At 38.5% G+C, this 19714-nt stretch overlaps 1 protein-coding gene and 1 pseudogene across 1 annotated transcript; both read left to right on the top strand.

Annotated features, from left to right (window-relative positions):
• The first annotated feature begins 479 nt into the window (after nt 1-479).
• Nucleotides 480-1433, top strand: LOC118986884 (olfactory receptor-like protein OLF3). The gene has a single exon (XM_037045947.1). The coding sequence runs from the start codon at nt 480-482 to the stop codon at nt 1431-1433; it is 954 nt and encodes a 317-aa protein (XP_036901842.1).
• Nucleotides 1434-12156: 10723 nt separating this feature from the next.
• LOC118986872 (olfactory receptor-like protein OLF3) lies at nt 12157-16128 on the top strand (annotated as a pseudogene).
• The last annotated feature ends 3586 nt before the right edge of the window (nt 16129-19714 follow it).

The raw sequence follows: 19714 nt of genomic DNA, 5'->3' as shown, positions 1-19714 counted from the left end.
GCTCTGATTCTAGAACTTGTCACAAGCCTGACCCCTTCCCAATCTCTTCTTTTCTAATGGATTTATCCATTTCATTATGATAAGTCTACTTGATATATTGAAGGCAGCTTTTATACCTTTCCAACAGGGTTTACTTCATTGTTTATCATGTACATGCCATTGTCACTACCAGGCTCTCTACACCTGAAACCTGATGTAAGTTGATGAAGATGTTGAGCTCCTGAAGTTGGGCTGCATGGTCTCCAGGCTGAGCTGGTCTTCCAGAGGCCACATCATGTCCTCATCTAGGTTCTGGCCTGTCTCTGATGCATATCAGGATACAGCTTGTGGTGGTGGCCCATAAGTGATCTGAAACACCTGGCTGAGGCTGACCAGTGACATACAGTAGGTATTCATAGAAAGTTGTTTTTACTGTTCTCTCATTCAACAGCTTCTGTTCTTTCTGACTCTCTGCAGATTCATAATCCTGACATTTTTTAATGGGAACAGACAACCAGACGTGGGTGAGAGAGTTTATTCTCCTTGGCCTGTCCAGAGACTGGAACACTCAGGTGTCTCTCTTTGTCCTGTTTGTGGTCATGTACCTGGTGACAGTGCTGGGGAACTTCCTCATTGTCCTTCTGATCAGACTGGACAGCCGACTCCACACTCCCATGTACTTCTTTCTCACCAACCTCTCCCTCGTTGACGTCTCTTATGCCACAAGCATCGTCCCTCAGATGTTGGTTCATTTTCTTTCTGAACAGAAAGTGATCCCCTATGTGAGCTGTGCAGCACAGTTATTTTTCTCCCTGGGACTGGGTGGCATCGAGTTTGTTCTACTGGCGGTGATGGCCTATGACCGCTATGTGGCTGTGTGTGACCCCCTGAGGTACTCAGTCATCATGCATGGAGGGCTCTGTACTAGACTGGCCATCACCTCCTGGGTCAGTGGCTCTGTCAACTCTCTTGTGCATACTGTCATCACCTTTCAGCTGCCCATGTGCTCAAATAAGTTTATTGATCACATATCCTGTGAAATCCTAGCTGTGATAAGACTGGCTTGTGTGGATATCTCCTCCAATGAGATCGTAATCATGGTTTCTAGCATTGTCCTGCTAATGTCCCCATTCTGCCTGGTTCTCTTGTCCTACATCAAGATCATTGCCACCATCCTAAAGATCAGGTCCACAGAGGGCAGGAAGAAAGCCTTTCACACCTGTGCCTCTCACCTCTCAGTGGTGGTCCTGTGCTATGGCATGGCCATTGTCACTTACATCCGTCCCCGCTCTGGCCCCTCTGTCCTCCAAGAGAAGTTGATCTCTCTCTTTTATGCCATTTTGACACCCATGCTGAACCCCATGATTTACAGTGTAAGGAATAAGGAGGTGAAGGGGGCCTGGCAGAAACTCTTAGGACAATTATCTGGATTAATGTCAAAACTGGCAACTTGATGAATCATGAACATCAGTTAGAGAGAAAGACTTTAACTGTGTGTTCTCCCATTTAACGCAGACATGACAGGCATCAACTGCATCGCCCTGGCAACCAGGAAGAAGATGCTGTAATGTGTACTGGTGATGTGGGTAGGAGGCTGAATGGTTGGGTGTGGTGTGAAATAGTTGGGGGGCATTTTTAGGTCCCAGTGGCATGTTCAGTGGAGTTAAGCACTGCTGTTCTGGAGCTCACACTTACTCAATTTTCATTCATATGGCCTGTGAGGAATGAAGAAAATACCATTTTCTGTTTTGACTCATCACATTGTTTATTACCATGGACCTAGTCATGGATTTAATTTGCACCACTATTTATTGTTCATCCAAATTTTGTACAAGGTTACCATTTTGTGTTGGGAACCATTGATTTTCATATGTGGAGACTCACTTAAGATAATGTGTGGCATATGTAGCCATATCCAATAGTTGTATAAGTTACTATTGTTAGGAGAATGTTGCTATCAAGGTTGACTAAAATGAACATACCTTCCTCTGTCTGATAATGAAAATAATTGACTGGAGAAACATCAACTAATTTACTCTGATAAGGATGTAACCAAAGGTCATTTGTACACAATGAAATTATTGGGTAAGGAAAATATGAAATTCAGTTACCACTAAAAATATATGAATAATTTAACAAGAAAGTTACTGCATATACATGGGGTTTTATTCAAAGGAAATAACTAATTTCTGAAAATCCAGCAAAGCTATTCTCTGAAACTTTGGAAACAAAATAAGCAATTAAACAATGCAGTATATATACAAACTATCAGAGGCATAGTTAATTAAATGAAGGAATTTCCTTACAGCTTTAATATGGATTTTGGGTTATCAGAATAGGTCACTCTGTCATGTAGGTGCTACTCTCAAGTGTCCACTAAGAGCTTCGTAACTCCCCTCCCCCCAAGCCCCTACTCAACCTTTGTGAATCTAGTGAGCTGGCATCGCCTGTGCCAGCAAAACTAGATAAGGTGAAGTGGAGAAGACAAGATTAAACAAGGAATAGGTATGAGAGAGAAGAGAAAGACTATGATGGTAGTATGTCTTCACACTCTTTTTTAAAAGTCTCAGGGTGGGTCCCTCCCTCCTTTCCCTTGCCTCTTCATTTAGGTGGTTGATTTGGTTGATTTGCATCTGGGAGTTGGGCAACGGGAGTCGAATGGTGTCTGGTGGCCCCTATTTTTTCTGTGAAAGGAGATGCAGTGCCCATTGCTCTGAGTCCAGAGGAGGAAGTGCAGGAATAAGAGATTTGGAAATGACAAAGGTTATAAGTTCATGAGTTATAGAAAACATGTCCCCTTAAGCTGTGTGCACCACTCTCCACAAAAGTGTCTCAAGTTTCCTCCTGGTATCTTCAACTGCAAGGCCACAATGGTCAAATTTTTCCTTTAAAGAGACTAACTTTATCTGTATTCACAGCCTTTTCTAACAAAGTTACGGATGATCAGTTTTTGGGCATCCACTTTGGTGAAGACACTGCTATAGGCACTGTGGAAGTGTCAGAGTTGTGTTTAGATACAGCCATTACCTCAGGAAATTGACAGTCTTCTGGGGCAGGGATTGGAACACCATTTTTGAAGGGGCCAAATAGTAAATATTTTAGGCTTTGTGGGCCATACAGTCTGTTACAGCTACTCTACTCAGCCACTGTAGCGCGAAAATGGCCAGAGGCAGCATAGAAATGAAAGAGTGTGCCTAGCACCATTCATCTGTCTGTGGACACAGAAATTTGACATTTATATCATTTTCACAAGTCATCAAATATTACTCTTCTTTTGATTTTTGTCAACCATTCAAAAAATGAAAAGCATTCTTTTCTTGTGTGGCATACAAAAACAGATGGTGAGTAAAATGACTTGTGGGGTATAGTTTACTATACAATTTTAGGGCAAATAGGGCAAAATGCAGAATTATAACACAAGATATACACAGAAAGAACTCAGGGAATTCAAAAGAAGAGTTTGCTTTTCTTTTTTTTCCCCCTGGATGTAGACTAAAGGTTGTATTGGTGAACTGTTCTAAGAGAATATGCAGCTATTCTCACTCCAGTTTGCATTTCAGAAAGCATCTCATTTATCACAGTCATTTAGGTTCAATTGCCCAGGATCTAAGCACTCCATACTAATGGGTAAATCATGCATTGAACATCTTGAGATATGGGTATCAACACTACTTTTATTATTGTTAATTTGAGCAATATTATTTTACATTAGAATAGTTTTGATTTTTAGAGTGTTTTGATATCTGTTGTCTCACTTCTTTTGCTTTGTTGATTCACTGCAAGGGCTTCCAGAACAAAATACTACAGACTGGATGGCTTAAGCAATGGAACTCTATTTTCTCACAATTCTCGAGACTAGATGCTTGAGGTCAAGGTGTCGGCAGAGTTGCTTTCTCCTGAGACTTGTCTCCTTGCCTGGTGATGAGCATCTTCATATGGTTTTCCCTCTTCATGTCTGTGTCTTAATCTCCTCTTTTAAAAAATATTTTATTTTATTTATCTTTAGAGGGGAAGGGAAGGAGAGAAGGAGAGAAATCTCAATGTATGGTTGCCTCTCGTGAGTCCCCTGCTGGGAACTGGCCTGCATCCCAGGCATGTGCCCTGACTGGGAATTGAACCATGATCCTGTGGTTCACAGGCCCGCGCTCAATCCACTGAGCCACACCAGCCAGGGCTTAATCTCCTCTTTTAAGGACACCAGTCATATTGGATTTGGGCCCAACCTAATGACTTCATTTTAATTTAAGTATCTCTGAAGACCATTGGGTCAGGCACACACCATTCACATATTTAGTAGAGATATTGCTGTTACTGGTATAGCCCTTTCATTTATCCTTAATCCAGTAAGGTCAAGAGAACTGGCATTGGCATTCCCAAAATACGAGGAAAACAACATGAGAAGAGAATTTGGAATAGCTAGAAAGGATTTAACTTGCTTTATATTTTATTTTCTTCAAATTACTGAGGGTCATTCTAAGGCAAGTAAAGGTCTTTAAAATAAATTTTCATTGCAGACAACTTTAAAGAGGTGCAAGGCTTCCAAGGGCTGTCATGAGTACTAAGTGCTATTTAATTCCTACTTAAGTATTTCATAAGTATTATGTAAGACCTCTGTGTGAATTCACTAATGCTAAGTCCTATCTACTATTACTAGAGGTCAAGTGAAAGGCAAATTTGTGGTTATCTGAGAGCACTGAGAAAGTCCTAGGAAGGCACATAAGAGGAAGGAGACAGTGTAACTTGGAACAATTCTTTGCACTTTACTGATTTTTCTTATATTTTTGAAATATAAAGACATGATCGGATGGCACATTTACATTGAAATTAGAAAGAAGAGCCAGTTTACGGCAAGACGATGATTTTGCTTTAAGATAGATTGACTATGTGATGTAGACAGGGGGTAAATGTATACATCATGTGACTCAGCCCTCTACTGTCAGTAGAGGGCTGGCAACTGGGCTGACAGCTCAAGTAAAATCGCATGTCTTGGTCCATTGACACCAAGGCACCCCTTCAGGGTAACGTCCCATGTCAGGGCCCATCCCCTGCCAAGTCAATCATGATTCTATTGTCTTACTTACTACCTCATCTCTCTACCTTTGTGTATCACACAGCTACACACTTTAGCTCCACACTCTAGCTACACACTAGAGCTACACACTTCAGCATCACACTCTAGGTAAGATGCAAATGATTCTATTTTGTGAAAATTTGATGGAAAGCACCCAACTAGCTATCTTTATAGAAACACTTTTAATACAAGTTCCATATCTTTAATGTTTGTTAGATTTTTTTCCATGATATCTTATATTCTATCAGTTTTTGGTAAGTTATATTTTATCAGAAATTTACCTGTTTTGTTTAACTTTTCAAATTGTTGACATAAATTTATTCATAGTTTTGCTTTTTGTCCTTTGAGTTTGTAGTTATACATTTTTTTTTCATTTTGACATTGTTTATTTGTCCTTTACCACTTTTGTTTCTTAAACTCATGTTTATTGATGCAAAGTTTATGTGCAGAAAAATTAATCATTTTAAAGTGTACAGTTGTATGAGTTTTGACAAATGTTTACAACCAACATAAACAAGATATAGCATATTTCCAAAAGTTCCTTCATCCCAATTTGTGATCAATACCCTCTTCTCCCTGCAGCCATTGCCACTGCTAATCTCATTACTGTGCCTTCAATTTTACCTTTTCCAGCACATTAAAATAATGTCACCATATTGATTGCAAGCATTTGTGTCTGTCTTCTTTCACTTGTAATAATACTGGTGTGACTCATGCATACTGTTGTACATATCAGTGGTTTGTTTATTTTTATTGCTGAGTTGGTGCCCCATTGTATGGATGTACCACAATTAGTTTAGATATTCACCGGCTGATGGATATTAGGCAATTATAAATTAAGTTGATATATTCATCAGTTACAAGTCTTTTTGTGGACACATATTTTTGGTTTGTCAGACTATAAGGCAAGCATGTGTTTAACATTATACAGATTCACCAAACTCTTTTGCTAAGTGGCTGTGCAATTTTGCATTTTCACCAGACATGCGTGAGAGTCTTACATGCTCCATATCATCACAAAGACCTGGTATTGGTAATTCTTTAAGTTTAAGCATTCTAATAGATGTGTAGTGGCATCTTAATGATTTTGCTTGCAAGTTCCTAATAACTACTGATGTTGAGCACCTTTCAGTTACATTTTTGCCATTTAGACTCTTCTTTTATTTCTTTTTCTTTCCTTATTACAGTGACTAGAACCTCCAGTACAGTGTTGAATAGGAGTGCTGAGAGTGAACATCCTTGATTGTTTTTGACCTTCACCATTAAGAATGATGTTGTTTATTAGAACTTTGTTAATGTCTTTTTTATAGGCTGATGAAATTCTTTTTCATTTATGGATCCTTAGTTATTATCATTAACGAATATTGAGTTTTGTCAAACATTAATGAATTTTGAGTCTTGCATACACTGAGTGTTTACAAGTGTGCATGTGTGTGTATAGATATAAAAATCTCTATGGTAAATTACGTTGGTTGGTTGATTTTTTTTTAAAAAAGGTTTTATTTCGAACTCATTTTAGACTTAAAGAGATTCTACAAATATAGCATAAGAAGTTTTCCCAAAGTTAACATCTTACATAACTGTAGAATAGTACAATAACAGACCAGGAAATTAACATTGGTAGAACTGTTAGCTATTTTCATTTTTAGCTCAATTATAATGCTTGATGTAATTTTATCAATTTTCTCACTAATTGCTTTTTGAAATGGATCTTTTTTCTTGAAGATGCTATCCAAGATCTGCTGCATTCGCTTGTTACTTATCTTTAGCCTTCATTCTGTAATAGTTTCATTTTTTCCTTGTCTTTCACATATTGGCACTTGGGGACTATTGGTTAATTGAATGCTGTATTAACTTGCATTCCTGGAAAAACTCCAGTTGGAAATAATAGATTTAATTTTTATACACCTGGAGTCACTTTACTAATATTTTAAAAGCATTTTGTATCTATAATCATGAGAGATTTTTATCTGTAGTTTAACAAAATTATGATGGTTTTGTCTAGTATTTTTACATTATTTTTTATTGTATTTTTCCATTGCCATTTATCCCCCCATCCCCTTTTTCCCCTTCATTCATACCCACCCTCCTGCAATCACCACCCTGTTCATGGTCATGAGTTCTTTCTTTCTTTTTTTATTAATTCCTCCATTCTCCCTGACCCCTGAGTTGTCAGCCTGCTTTCTGTTTTTGTCTAGTTTTGATGTCAGGGTAATACTTAAATAAAAAAAATTGGGGAAAGCTATTTCTTCTTCAACTTTATAGAAGACTATATATAGATGGAATTTGTTAATATTTCTTTCTTTAATGTTTGGTACAATTCACTAGTGAAGTTATTTCTACCATTATTTACATTGTGAGAAGATTGTAAACTATGAATTCAATAACTTTTATACATGAAGATAGAGGACTATTCAGGTTATATATTTATTCTTATGTGAGTTTTGGCAGCAAAATCTATAATTTTTTTTCCATTCCATCTAAGTAGTCAGAGTATTGACTTGAAATATATTCAAGAGGTTTTGTTTTTATCCTTTTGACATCTGTATGCTCAATGGTGATGTCATCCTTTTCATTTTTAATATTGATCATTTATATCTTCTCTTGTCCTTAATCAGCCTGGATACAAGTTTATCAATTTTATTGATATTATTAAAGAATAAGGTTTTGATTTCCTTAATTTTCTCTATTTTTCTACTTTTCATTTCACTGATTTCTGTTCTCATTTTTATTGTTTTTTTCCCCTTTAGCTCATGTCCTTAACTTTGCTTGTAATTCTTTTTTTCTGCCAATAATGAATACTTTTATCATTTGCACAACTGAATATATCTTTATTTATATAGTTTTTCTCTTTTGCAGTGTCTAATCTTCTATTGAGTCCATCTAGTTTATTTTTCATTTTAGATATTGTGTTTTTCATCCTTATAGTTTGAATTGGGGTTTTTACATCTTTGGTTTCTTTCCTCATCATTCTTCATCTTTCCATTATCTTCTTCAACATGTGAGTATACTTATAACAGTTATTTTAATGTGCTTATATTCTAATTATGTCATTTGTGTTATTTCTGTGTATGTTCCTATTGATTGCTATTTTTTCCTTGTGGCTTGTTTGAGTTTCCTTGCTTTGTACTGTGGCCTGGAAGCTCTCCTGCCTCTTAGCATGCATGGAAAGATTTTTATGAAATTGCAGATATTGTGAGTTTTATGTTTTTGTGTGCTAGATATTTTTGCTTTCCTTTAAGTATTTCTGCACTTTTTTTGATGTTTTGGGGCTTTCTTTTAATGGTCTTAAAGACTGGATCTAGAACAGGCCTAAGTGTGGGGTCATCTTGTACCATGACTAAGGTCATTGTTTTCTGAGTGCTCTGCTCAATGGCATGGGTGTTACAGGCCTTTCCTTTCTGACTGATATGACCATGAGCTGTCTTGGGCCCCACATTCCCCCTAAAGATAATTCCATCTGCTGTTTTCTGGTGGGTCTTTTCTTGGCCTTGGAAGGTCCCTCACAACAAGTAAAAATTAGTTGTCAGCAAAAGACTTAAGACAACCAGTATTCAGGTATTAAATGTCCTGTTTCTTTGCAGCTGCCTCCTTTTTGGTACTCTGTCCCAGACTGGGAATTCTGTCTTTGCAACTTAGGGTGACCACAAGCTCTGTCTGGGTTTCCTTTCTTCATCCTGGGGCCTGGAGCGGGGCGTTTATGCCTCACCTCACTTGTTTCCCACCTCTCAGGGGATCACTGTCTTGCACTGACTGTTGTCCAACATATGAAAACCATTGCTTTGTGAATTTTATTTAATTTTCTAAATGGGTAGGTAGGAGGATAAATACCATCTGTGTTGTTCCATTATGGCTCATAACAATTCACAATGACTTTGGGTATTGATTTATGTAATCCATCAGGATTTTCTAAAATCCCTAGAAATGGGTTTGCTATAATAGCTCTGGTCCTTTCAGCATCCTAGGGCCCTGATTCTCTGGTTCTATCCTGGAGATAGCTTAAAGGAGCTATGTATTATCTTGTTCTGTTCACATGTATTTTAGGATGTTTGATTTCTTTTGTGGTTTTTAATATTTTTCTTTTTTTAATGGAAATTTTATTTTTTTGTCTTTTAACTTTATTTTTATTGTTTTTTTAATTTTTAATATAATTTTTATTTAATTCTTGTTCAAGTACAGGTTTCTGTCTTATATTCCCAACCCTGCCCGCCCCCCGCCCCATGCTCCCCGCCTCCCTCCGCTTTCCACCCCCCACGCTTAGTTATTGTCCATGTGTCCTTTACACTTGTTCATGTGAGTCCATTCCCTTTTCCCCTATGATTCTCTCCCCTCTCCCCTCTGAGAGATGCAAATTAAAACCACAATGAGATACCACTTAACACCAGTCAGATTGGCTATCATAAACAAAGAAACAAACAACAAGTGCTGGAGAGGTTGTGGGGAAAAGGGGACCTTAGTTCACCGTTGGTGGGATTGCAGACTGGTACAACCACTATGGAAAACAGTATGGAATTTTCTAAGAAAACTAAAAATGGACGTGCCTTTTGACCCAGCAATTCCACTCTTAGGAGTATATCCTAAGAATCCTGAAACACCAATCCAAAAGAACCTATGCACCCCAATGTTCATAGCAGCACAATTCACGATAGCCAAGAGTTGGAAGCAACCTAGATGCCCATCGGTCAATGACTGGATCACAAAACTATGGTACATTTACACAGTGGAATTCTATGCTGCAGAAAGGAAGAAGGAACTAATACCCCTTGCAACGTCATGGATGGGACTGGAAAGCATTATGCTGAGTGAAATAAGCCAGGCAGTGAAAGACAAATATCATATAATATTTTTCTTTTAAGGAAGGACTTTTTTTCTTGCTGTTACCTATGAAATGGTATCTGCTAAGGGATGAGATCACCCTGTCATTTGCTCTCCTTTCACCAAATTATATTTAAAATTTGTTATAGTACACCAAAATCCATTGCCAAGACTAATGAAAAAGAGAGAGAAATGGAAGAAATAAACAATATTAGGAAAGAGAAAGAGACATTACTACAGGGTCTATGTACATTCAAATTTTATAGAAAAGTATTAAATTTAGGCTAATAAATTTGGAAAGTTAGATGAAACAAATTCCTAGAAAAATAAGCTTACCAAAATGAACACATGAAGAAATAGAATACTCCTTTATACTAAGATATTTGAGTCCATATTTAAGAATTTTCTATCAAATAGAACTTCAGGTCAGGTAGCTTCACCAGTGAATTCTGCCAAAAAATGTAAAGAAATGACACCAGTCATCCACAAAAGTCATTTCATGTATACATACTTAATATATAAAAGCCAATTATATTTTATATAATGTAAAAGATACTATTTAAAACAGCATGGCAAGGCATCACACCTAGGAACAAATCTAATGAGAGACAGAGAACATTTGCACATTGAGAAAAAAGAACAGATATTAAATAAATGGAAGAATATATGTTTTCAAAGGACTGGAATGCTCAAAAGCACAGAAATGTGACTTTTCCCAAAATCGATTTTTAGAAAAAATCCCAATTAATATATATTCAGCAAGTTTTGTTTTACTGGAAATATTTGAGCTAATTTTAGAATCAGATAAAAAATTCAAATGGCCATAAATAGCTAAAACAATTTGAAAATATGGAATCAAGTTGAAGGATTTATACTATAGTACAAGGTTTATTATAAAACTATACAGTAATTAAGAAAATGTATTTTGCAACAATAGATAAGCCAGTGTGATAGAAATAAAAATGTCAAAACTTACCCACAAATATAAATTGAAATTTTATTTATGGCAACACAAAGAATAGCAGGAAAAGAGTGGACTCTCAATAAATTTGGATATTCACATAGGAAACAAGTGAATGTGGGTTCCTGTCTCACATTATACACAGCAATAAATTCCAGATATATTGTTGACCTAAATCTGGAAAAGAAAACATCAAAGCTCCCAGAAGATAACATTGAATAATATAATTTCATGACTTGGGGTAGACAAAAGTTTCTGAAGACACAAAAGAACAAGAACTATGTGAAAAACAATTGATAAGTAGCACGATGTTGGAATGAAAAACATCTTTTCATTAGGGACACCATTTAGGGAATGAAAAGTTAAGCCACAGTGTAGTATAAAATATCTGTGATACACATAAATGACAAATGACCCATATTCAAAATATTAGAATAACTAAAATCAGTAAGAAAAGGAGGGGTAACCCAATGGAAAATGGACAAGAAGTTGAACACTTCAGAAAATGGAATCTCCAAGTCACCAATAAATATTTTTAAAAAGCACAACCTTACTAATCATCAGAGAAATGTAAAATGTAGTAACAATGAGTTATCACTATACAGACCCATGAGAATGGCTAAAATGAATAGGACTTACAATCCAAGGATAGAGAGAGCTTAGAGCTGTTTTCTTTTTTTTTTTCCCTCACCTAAGGACACACTTATTAATTTTAGAGAGAGTGGAAGGAAGGAAGAGAGAGAGAAAGGGAAACATCAATGTGAAAGAGAAACATTGGTTGCCTCTCCTACATATCCCAACAGGGATTGACCCTGCAACCCAGGCGTGTTTCCTGACTAGGAGTCAAACCTGTGACCTTTTGGTTTATGGGATGATGCTCCAACCAACTGAGCCACTCTGGCCAGGGCTGCTACAACTGTTTTGACAAAACTGACAATATTAGCTGAAACTGGACATGCACATAAACTGTGATGGGCCAATGCTACTATAGGGCAATAGAAGTCAATATATATTGGACAAAAGATGAGTGTGTGTATATGAATGTTCCTAGCAGTGTTGTTTGCAATAGCCACAAACTGGAAATAACCTAAATGTCTACCAGTAGAATGGATATATAATTTGAGATGCTTAAAGTGGGTAGTAATTTTCTGTAATAGATGCAGAATATGAGGGCAGACATTTAGAAAGAAAAGTGGTCAAATAATTTGACAATACCCAGTTAAAAGGAGCCTTCTAACAGTGACCCATAATGGAGAGAAAGCTCATGGACAACTTAAGCATCACATTACAGAAGATACTGTTTGAAGGTCTCAGACATGGCCCATGAATAATGGAGGACTTTAGGTCAGATAAGCCAATCGTGAGTACATGGATAGAAAGTCATAAGCAAGTTATAACTTCCTCCAAGTGAGAGTTCAGCAAAGATTTAGTAGATATCTCCAGTGAAATCAGGGCTTTCTTTCTGGATCTGGAAAATGAAATTCCATTAAATGCAGGTGAGAGTTTCAGGTGAGGGAATCACCATACATAGAAGTAACTGAAGTCTAACAAGCACAACATAATTGGTCTGCAGAGATTTTCTCTCTGAGGGAAAAGAAAGCTACTTCTTCCAAATGGCACATCCTGCTCAGCTCTGCTCTTCCTGGACAATGCCAGTCTTCTGTCCTGAAGATGAGGCTGTCCCACTCAGAGACCCTCCAGTGGGTTCTGAGACCTCAAGCCAGGAAACCAGGGTCTCCTTACCATACAGCTGCTTCCTAGTCTCGTGTGACAACTGTACTGAATTTGGTTACTGGAGAGAAAAATGTCCCATTTTGGCAATTGGTCTTAAGGAAGCTCATTGTGAGTAGCCAAACTGAGGAGAGAGTTCTTTCCGATAGCTCTGAGAAATGAAGCACCTAGTACAGGTCTTTGACCTCATTCATAGGAGTCCCCAGACTTAGCTGCAACAGGTCATGTTCCCTGCTCTGCATGGTGCCCTCAGTGCCTGCCCACTGGAAATCTGGACCTGGAGGACAGGTCTGTGCTGACCAGCTCATTCTGAAAGGGTACTGGTCCAAGCAATATAGGTATGGAGAAGGAAGTTGGGTTGGGCTGGGGAGAACAACTTTGCCAATTAACATTTTGGGGAAATCTCGAGGTTTCCAGGTGGCTTTCTATTTCAAGAAGGACACTTGTGATTTTTAACTTCAAGAAGCTTGAATAAGCCAGGCGGTGAAAGACAAATACCATATGATATCACCATTAACAGGGATCTAAACAAAACAAACAAGCAAGCAAAATATGACCAAAGACACTGAAATAGGGAACAGGCTGACAGGGTCCAGAGGGGAGAGGGGAGAGAATCATAGGGGAAAAGGGGATGGACTCACATGAACAAGTATAAAGGCCACATGGACAATAACTAAGGGTGGGGGGTGGAAATGGGAGGGAGGTGGGGAGCATGGGGCGGGGAGTGGGCAGGGTTGGGAATATAAGACAGAAAGCTGTAATTGAACAAGAATTAAATAAAAAAATTATTTAAAAAAAGAAGCTTGAATCATGATTCCAAGAAGATAGGGTGGGAGAGGATGCTGTTTGTCTTTACTGTCATTGTCAGATACTACACCTCCACCTTACTCCTGAAAATCTGTTGTAGCTTGTGTTTATATGCCAAGTGTTCAAAAAGTGTTTTAAACATTTTCTTCTACTTCTTAATTTTTTTTTGTTAAAAAGTCATTCTTTTCACCATTTGTGTTACATCCTTATTCCAACTTTTCTGTCTCCAATGAATTAAGTCAGACCTAAAATTATGTTTCCTTTGCCCAGAAGAAGAAATTAGGTCTGGGTAAAGGAAACAAAATTGAGAGTTGAACTGGGAAATTCAAGTTCATTGGCAAAGAAGTTCATTCAGTCCCAGGGAGAGGCACTTTACAAAACATGATGATGATACAGAAACATGATATCCTAACCATAGGTATTTATATTTGTAACCAATCCCTAGGTGAGCTTTTAAGGGAAATTACTGACCAAGGATCAGGGATTACATTCTCTTTGTCAAACCCTTAACTAATTATTAGTTTTTACAACAAAGCTGTGCATGGATCTCACTTTTTCTGCCCAAAGGACAGGGAAATTAGAGGGATGGTATGTGGAAAATCAAAAGTGGGATTTCTTGAGTCCTTGAGATTTTTGGAAATCACTTGTGACTCAAATAAGGTGCAAGCAGGATTACCAAGAGTTCCCAAGAGAATTCTAGAATGCCTGAGCTTTCTGACTAGTAAGCTATCAGCAGGATTAGAGAGCCTGGGGGTGGAATTGAGCAGACCAGCTATTTCTCTGTTGTGTGAATCATAGTATAGGGAGCATAGCTCAAGGATGAGAAAAAACAGTTTTCTGGTGGGTGGTGGGTGTAGTCAAGAATTTTGGATAGGGATTAAAGTAAGGGTAAGAGGGAACATCAATAGTCATTTCACTGAGTTAATTCCAGCTACCTTCCCTCACTTTATAGTCTCCAAACCACAACTATCACTATGCAGGATACATACCAATTGAACCAGCAAAAATGGCAGCCAGCTTTCATGATTTCTTCATTAATAGGATAATGTACACAGCAAGTATTTGAGTTCTCTTCATTTATTAGGGAAGATAGTTCACGTATCCTTGACTGATTTGTTTCTTGACAGCCATCCCCTCTGTCGACCATGCTCTGTGGCTCTTCTGAAGGAAGAGGAAATAATAGATTCTTTCCTCCCATCCTCTCATCCAGATAAAAGACAAGCAGGTGAAGATCTTTCGAGATGAAGCCTGTTGGCCCAGGTCTTTGTTCTTCATGTCACTGACTTTGAAATGTGACTTTGACGATTTTCTTTGCTACCTAAAATATCTACTTTATATTTGCCACCTTCTAACTTGTAACCCCAAGTTTCTGATTTTAAAAGGGTGGAAACTGAGTGTTTCATTTTCAAAGAGAATCCAGAGGTTTAAAAAAGTCCATTTTAAAAGCTGTTTCTGTCTGTTAGGTTCCACTCCCTACGGAATTTGAGAGAGTCAGGAGGGGGAAACCAGTTTCCAACAGAGAAGTAAACAAACTTCAGGGTTTGGAATTGGCTCTAAAGAAGAGAAGTGTGTATTAAGTTTTTAGCTCTACTGTCTAAACATCTTAATCAAGCTTTTCATACTTAAGGAAGGAGAAAAGCAGAATTTTGTTTTCTCCTTGACCCTGAACCACAATGATGGTCCCAAAACCTTGAAGGAAACAATCTAGCAAACCTCACCATTTAATATTAGGTGGTTCTTTGGTCTGAATGATTTCATCTGGTCCTCTGCTACTATCAGTGTCCAGTGTTGATTGATTTATAATTTGGGTTTTTTGTCTTCAAGCTCATAGGCAGGGAAAACCAGACGTCGGTGAGGGAGTTCATCCTTCGGCGCCTGTCCAGCTGCTGGGAGCCTCAGCTGTCTCTCTTTTTCCTTTTCCTGGCTGTGTGTCGGGTGATGTGCTGGGGAACTTCATCATCATCCTCCTTATCACACTGGACGGCAGCCTACAAACACCCATGTACTTTTTCCTCAGCGTCCTGTCCTTTGTGGACATCTGTTATACCAACAGCACTCTCCCACAGATGCTGGTTCACTTCCTGTCGGCCCAGAAGTCCATCCCATTCCACAGCTGTGCGCTCCAGCTCTGTGTGTCCCTGACGATGGGCAGCTCTGAGTTCTTCCTGTTGGGAGCCATGGCCTATGGGAGCCATACCACTATATGGCAGTGTGCCACCCCGCTGCACTACACCATTATCATGCATGGGGGCGCTGTGCCTGGGGCTGGCTGCTGGCAGCTTGGTGGCTGGTTCCATGAATTCTCTGATACAGACAACCATCATCTTTCAGCTGCCTTTGTGCCATAATGTCATTAATCACTTTGCTTGTGAGATGTTGGCCGTGCTGAGGCTGGCCTGTACCAACATCTGATTGAACAGGGTCATGGTGGCCATCTCAGGGTTTCTGGTCATCATGCTTCCTTGTTCCCTGGTCCTATTCTCCTATGGTCATATAGTCTCTGCACATTCGCTCTGCTCAGGGATGTAGCAAAGCCTTTGGGACCTGTGCCTTTCACTTCACAGTGGTGGTCATGTGCTTTGGAATGGCCATCTCCACATACATGAGACCCACAGCCAGCTCCTCAGCAGAACAGGAAAAGATGGTGGCTCTCTTGTACGCTGTGACAACACCAACACTGAATCCCTTAATCTACAGCTTGAGGAACAAGGAGGTGATGAATACCCTAAGGAGAGTACTGTGAAAACTTAGTGAAAACAGGTAAAGATTTATAGAACTTCTATTTCCTCCAGCAGCCCAGAGAACATTGCAAACAAAAAGGGAATGATTGACAGACCCTTTCTTCTTAGATTTGCCGAGAAGGTGGCTCATGGTGAGCCCATTTTTTTAATTGACTTTTCACGTTAGTCCACATTTTGACTATATATCATCGCCCTATTATATACATGGCAAAAAATGCCTTCAGTTATTAAACAGGGGTCTGCTGGGTAATCCTTCTTCCTGGAAGTCACATTCTACTTGCCATTCCTGTTTCTTCCACATATTCCCTCACAGCATACAATGCAGAAAATGACAACTTTCAGACTGAGAACACCCCCCCTTCACATCTTGACCCAACCTTCACCAGCAATGCAAAAAGTAAGCTTGATATCTCTACCTCCAATTTCATCAACTACAAAGAGTACTATCTAGTATCTGTTATCATCTTGAAGAATATGGGTAATCCATGTAAAATACCATGTAGTAGAGGGGTGGCATACAGTAAATATTCAACTATTTTGAAACAGTTTTTAGGACACAGTTACAGGACTAAGCATCATGCGGCTTTCTCTTTTTATACAATTATTCAAAATGAGGTTTTTTTCCCTATTGCTTTGGATGTAGTTGATCACTATTCTATGTCTGCTCTGGGTGCTTTTACCCAGAGCCATGGCATTTGCCCATCCATCCATCCATCCATCCATCCGTCTATCTGATCTATTTACCCTCTATTTATCAGTCAAGGCTAAAGTTCTTATTGTCCTTATCTCCAATCCAGACAAGACCTTTCTCATGAGCTCCAAACACACTTGTCCAAGGGGTTGCTTAATAACTTCACGTGGAGCATAGGAATCTCATTTCTAACATACTTAAACTAGAACTAATGCTCTTGCTTTCTCCAGCCCAAGCTATTCCTTTTCCTCTTGTTCCAAGATACTTCGACTGTATTAATAAAAGGAACCATCATACACTCAGACTAATTCTTGATTCTATTCTTTCATATCTAATTCATCAATTGATTCCGTGAGCTTTGTTAACATAATACATGATCGGTGTTCTCCGTCTCCACCTCTTCCTTCTGCATTTTATTCTTTATGCTGCAGCTTCCACTTTTTAATTATTATTAGTTCTCACTTTATGTTGTAAAATAAAACACAGAGGCAGAAACCACACTAAACATATGAGTAACTTAGTGAATTATATAAGACAATGCCCCTTGTAACAACCACTCAAGTCAGAAAACAGAACTGGCAGCCACTACAGAAGCCTCTCCATGTGTTTGTGCTAATCAGAACTCCCTTTCCCCCCAAATGACTGCTACCTCGACCCTTGTAGCAAGGGCCCCTTTCTTGTACTTCTTTATGCCTTTATTACCCAAACAAACATTCCTAGTCATTGTAATTGTCTTGCCTAACTTTCAACTTGTTATGTCCTTGAACTTTCCATCTATAGTTTCCCTCCAACTCTTTATTTTCCCTACAACTTATTTTCATGGCCTGGGCCATTTCACCTGCAGAAGGCACCTTTACCTTAGAAAATAAACCAGGTCACCCCTTTCTCCTGCTTTGAATAAAATGCAAACTACACACACACAGGGTTATCTGCCAAGGGAAGAAAACACATACATCTGTGTAAAAGGAAAATTCATATTTCTACAAGTCACACCTATTCATGGGCAAAACAGTCAGTAACATGTCATTTTCTTGTGCATGAAATCTGAGACTTATACAACGTCTCAATGTACTACTACATACTAATAACTTCTTCATAAATAGTGACTTTCATGGGAAATTCTGAGTCCTATTCATTAGCACCATGAACAATCGTGCTCACATTTCTGAATAATGTCTCCAAAGCAAAGGCATTTTTGATCTCCCACTTTTCAGAAAGAAGAAAATTCAAGCTTCTCCCTCGGGAAAGGCTGTCCTGTGCTCAGCAGCCTGTGAGCTCCTTGAGAGAAAGGACTTCATAAGCACGCCTACAGGCCCAGTGCCTGCACAGTGCAAACAGTTCTTGCTCATTGAATAGGTTATTGACGGAAACTTTCTTTACTGTTTGTTGCAGGAGCTGACTTTCCTGAAGTATATAAAGACCATATAGGTTGTAATTTATAATATTAGTAAATAAGACTTTAAAAAAATCTCAGGTGCAGAGTTGAGTTAATTGATTGATAATACTCCTCAGTACATGGAACATTCACCAATTGTGCAAGGCCTCTCTTATTAGGGCTTAAAATTAATTCTTTTATCCCATTTTCTCTTATTTTTTCTTGCTTATGGCTCTCTGTTCTACTTTGTTTAAGGCATTTAGTTGTGTTGAGGTACATTTATGTATTTTTAAAAAGTGCATTATATTGTTAACTACTCATCCTGTGTCTATATTATAGAACACTATATTTAAAAACCCATACATGTCTTTAAGAGCCATACATGTTGCTGATCTGTTACTTCTAGCTATTCATAGTAATCTATGGTGTTCGCCACATTTTAGCTGTCACTCTTTGTCATGGAACCCAACTCCCCGGCACCACTGATAACTCCATATTGCACATCATAATATCACAGGTAAGGACCCAAGTGAGAATTTATTTAGAGAATATACACAGCAGCTCAGTTGCTAGGTCATGGATAATTCTCTCCAGAATAGCTTTAAAAGTCTACACTCCTACTTTAGTGTGTAAGCGTTCTTATCTGCACACTGCCAGCATGCTTTTAATTTCTTCTATCCTAAAAGATATAAACTTGCTTTATTTTTTATTACTTGGTAAGTAATTGATATGAACATGTCCTCACATGCTGATCTGATTCCCACCTCAGTTCACCATAAATCCATCACTGCTGTGATTAGGCCATTGACCACTCTTTCTCTCACAAACGGTACAAACGTAGAAGAACAGCATCCTATCATCTCTACTTTCAAAATATACACAGATCACACTCACTTCTGGTCTTCTTCACTCTTCCACCCTGGTGTGTTCTTGCAAAGGCCTATAGCTATTTTTATGCTTCTGTTCTTCTATTCCAGCACACAGAACAATTCCTGTACATAACTCAGATGCTGCCATTCCTCTTGTGAGTTTTAATATTTTCTCCACAGGTGTTGGACAAAGATTTGTGAAGTACATATTATGTGCTAGACACTCTTCTAGCTGTTACAGATACAACAATAAAAAGCAAACAAAGCTGTGGCAGGGTAGCTCAGTTGGTTAGAGTGTTGTCCTTATATGCCAAGGTTGTGGGTTTGATCCCCGGTCAACCCATGAATGCATAAGTGGGACAACAAAAATTGACCTTTCTCTATTCCCCCCCTCTCTCTTTCTCTCTCTCTCCCCCTATTTTTCTCCTTTCCTTTCTACTTCTCTAAAATCAGTCAATAAAAACATTTTTAAAGCAAACAAAAATCTCTACTTTCATGGAGATTACATTCTAGTTAAATGAGATAGACAATACATACAATAAATAAGTAGTATATGTAGCCTGTGTGTGGTGTTCATTGCTATAGAGAAAAGCAAAATAGGAAGGTAGCTAGAGAAGACGGGGACGACTGGAGGCTTTGGCAGAGCCCTGTGTAGAGCACATGCGCGCTCTCCA

This window comes from Sturnira hondurensis, unplaced genomic scaffold (genome assembly GCF_014824575.4).
Source record: "Sturnira hondurensis isolate 20B ecotype Veracruz unplaced genomic scaffold, ASM1482457v3 Scaffold0004622, whole genome shotgun sequence".
In the NCBI taxonomy this organism is placed as follows: Eukaryota; Metazoa; Chordata; class Mammalia; order Chiroptera; family Phyllostomidae; genus Sturnira; species Sturnira hondurensis.
This window is presented reverse-complemented; position numbering and strand designations above follow the sequence as displayed.

Bases quoted from the DNA above. Each gene is read 5' to 3' on its own strand.
- LOC118986884 (XM_037045947.1), top strand. From the start codon at position 480: ATGGGAACAGACAACCAGACGTGGGTGAGAGAGTTTATTCTCCTTGGC.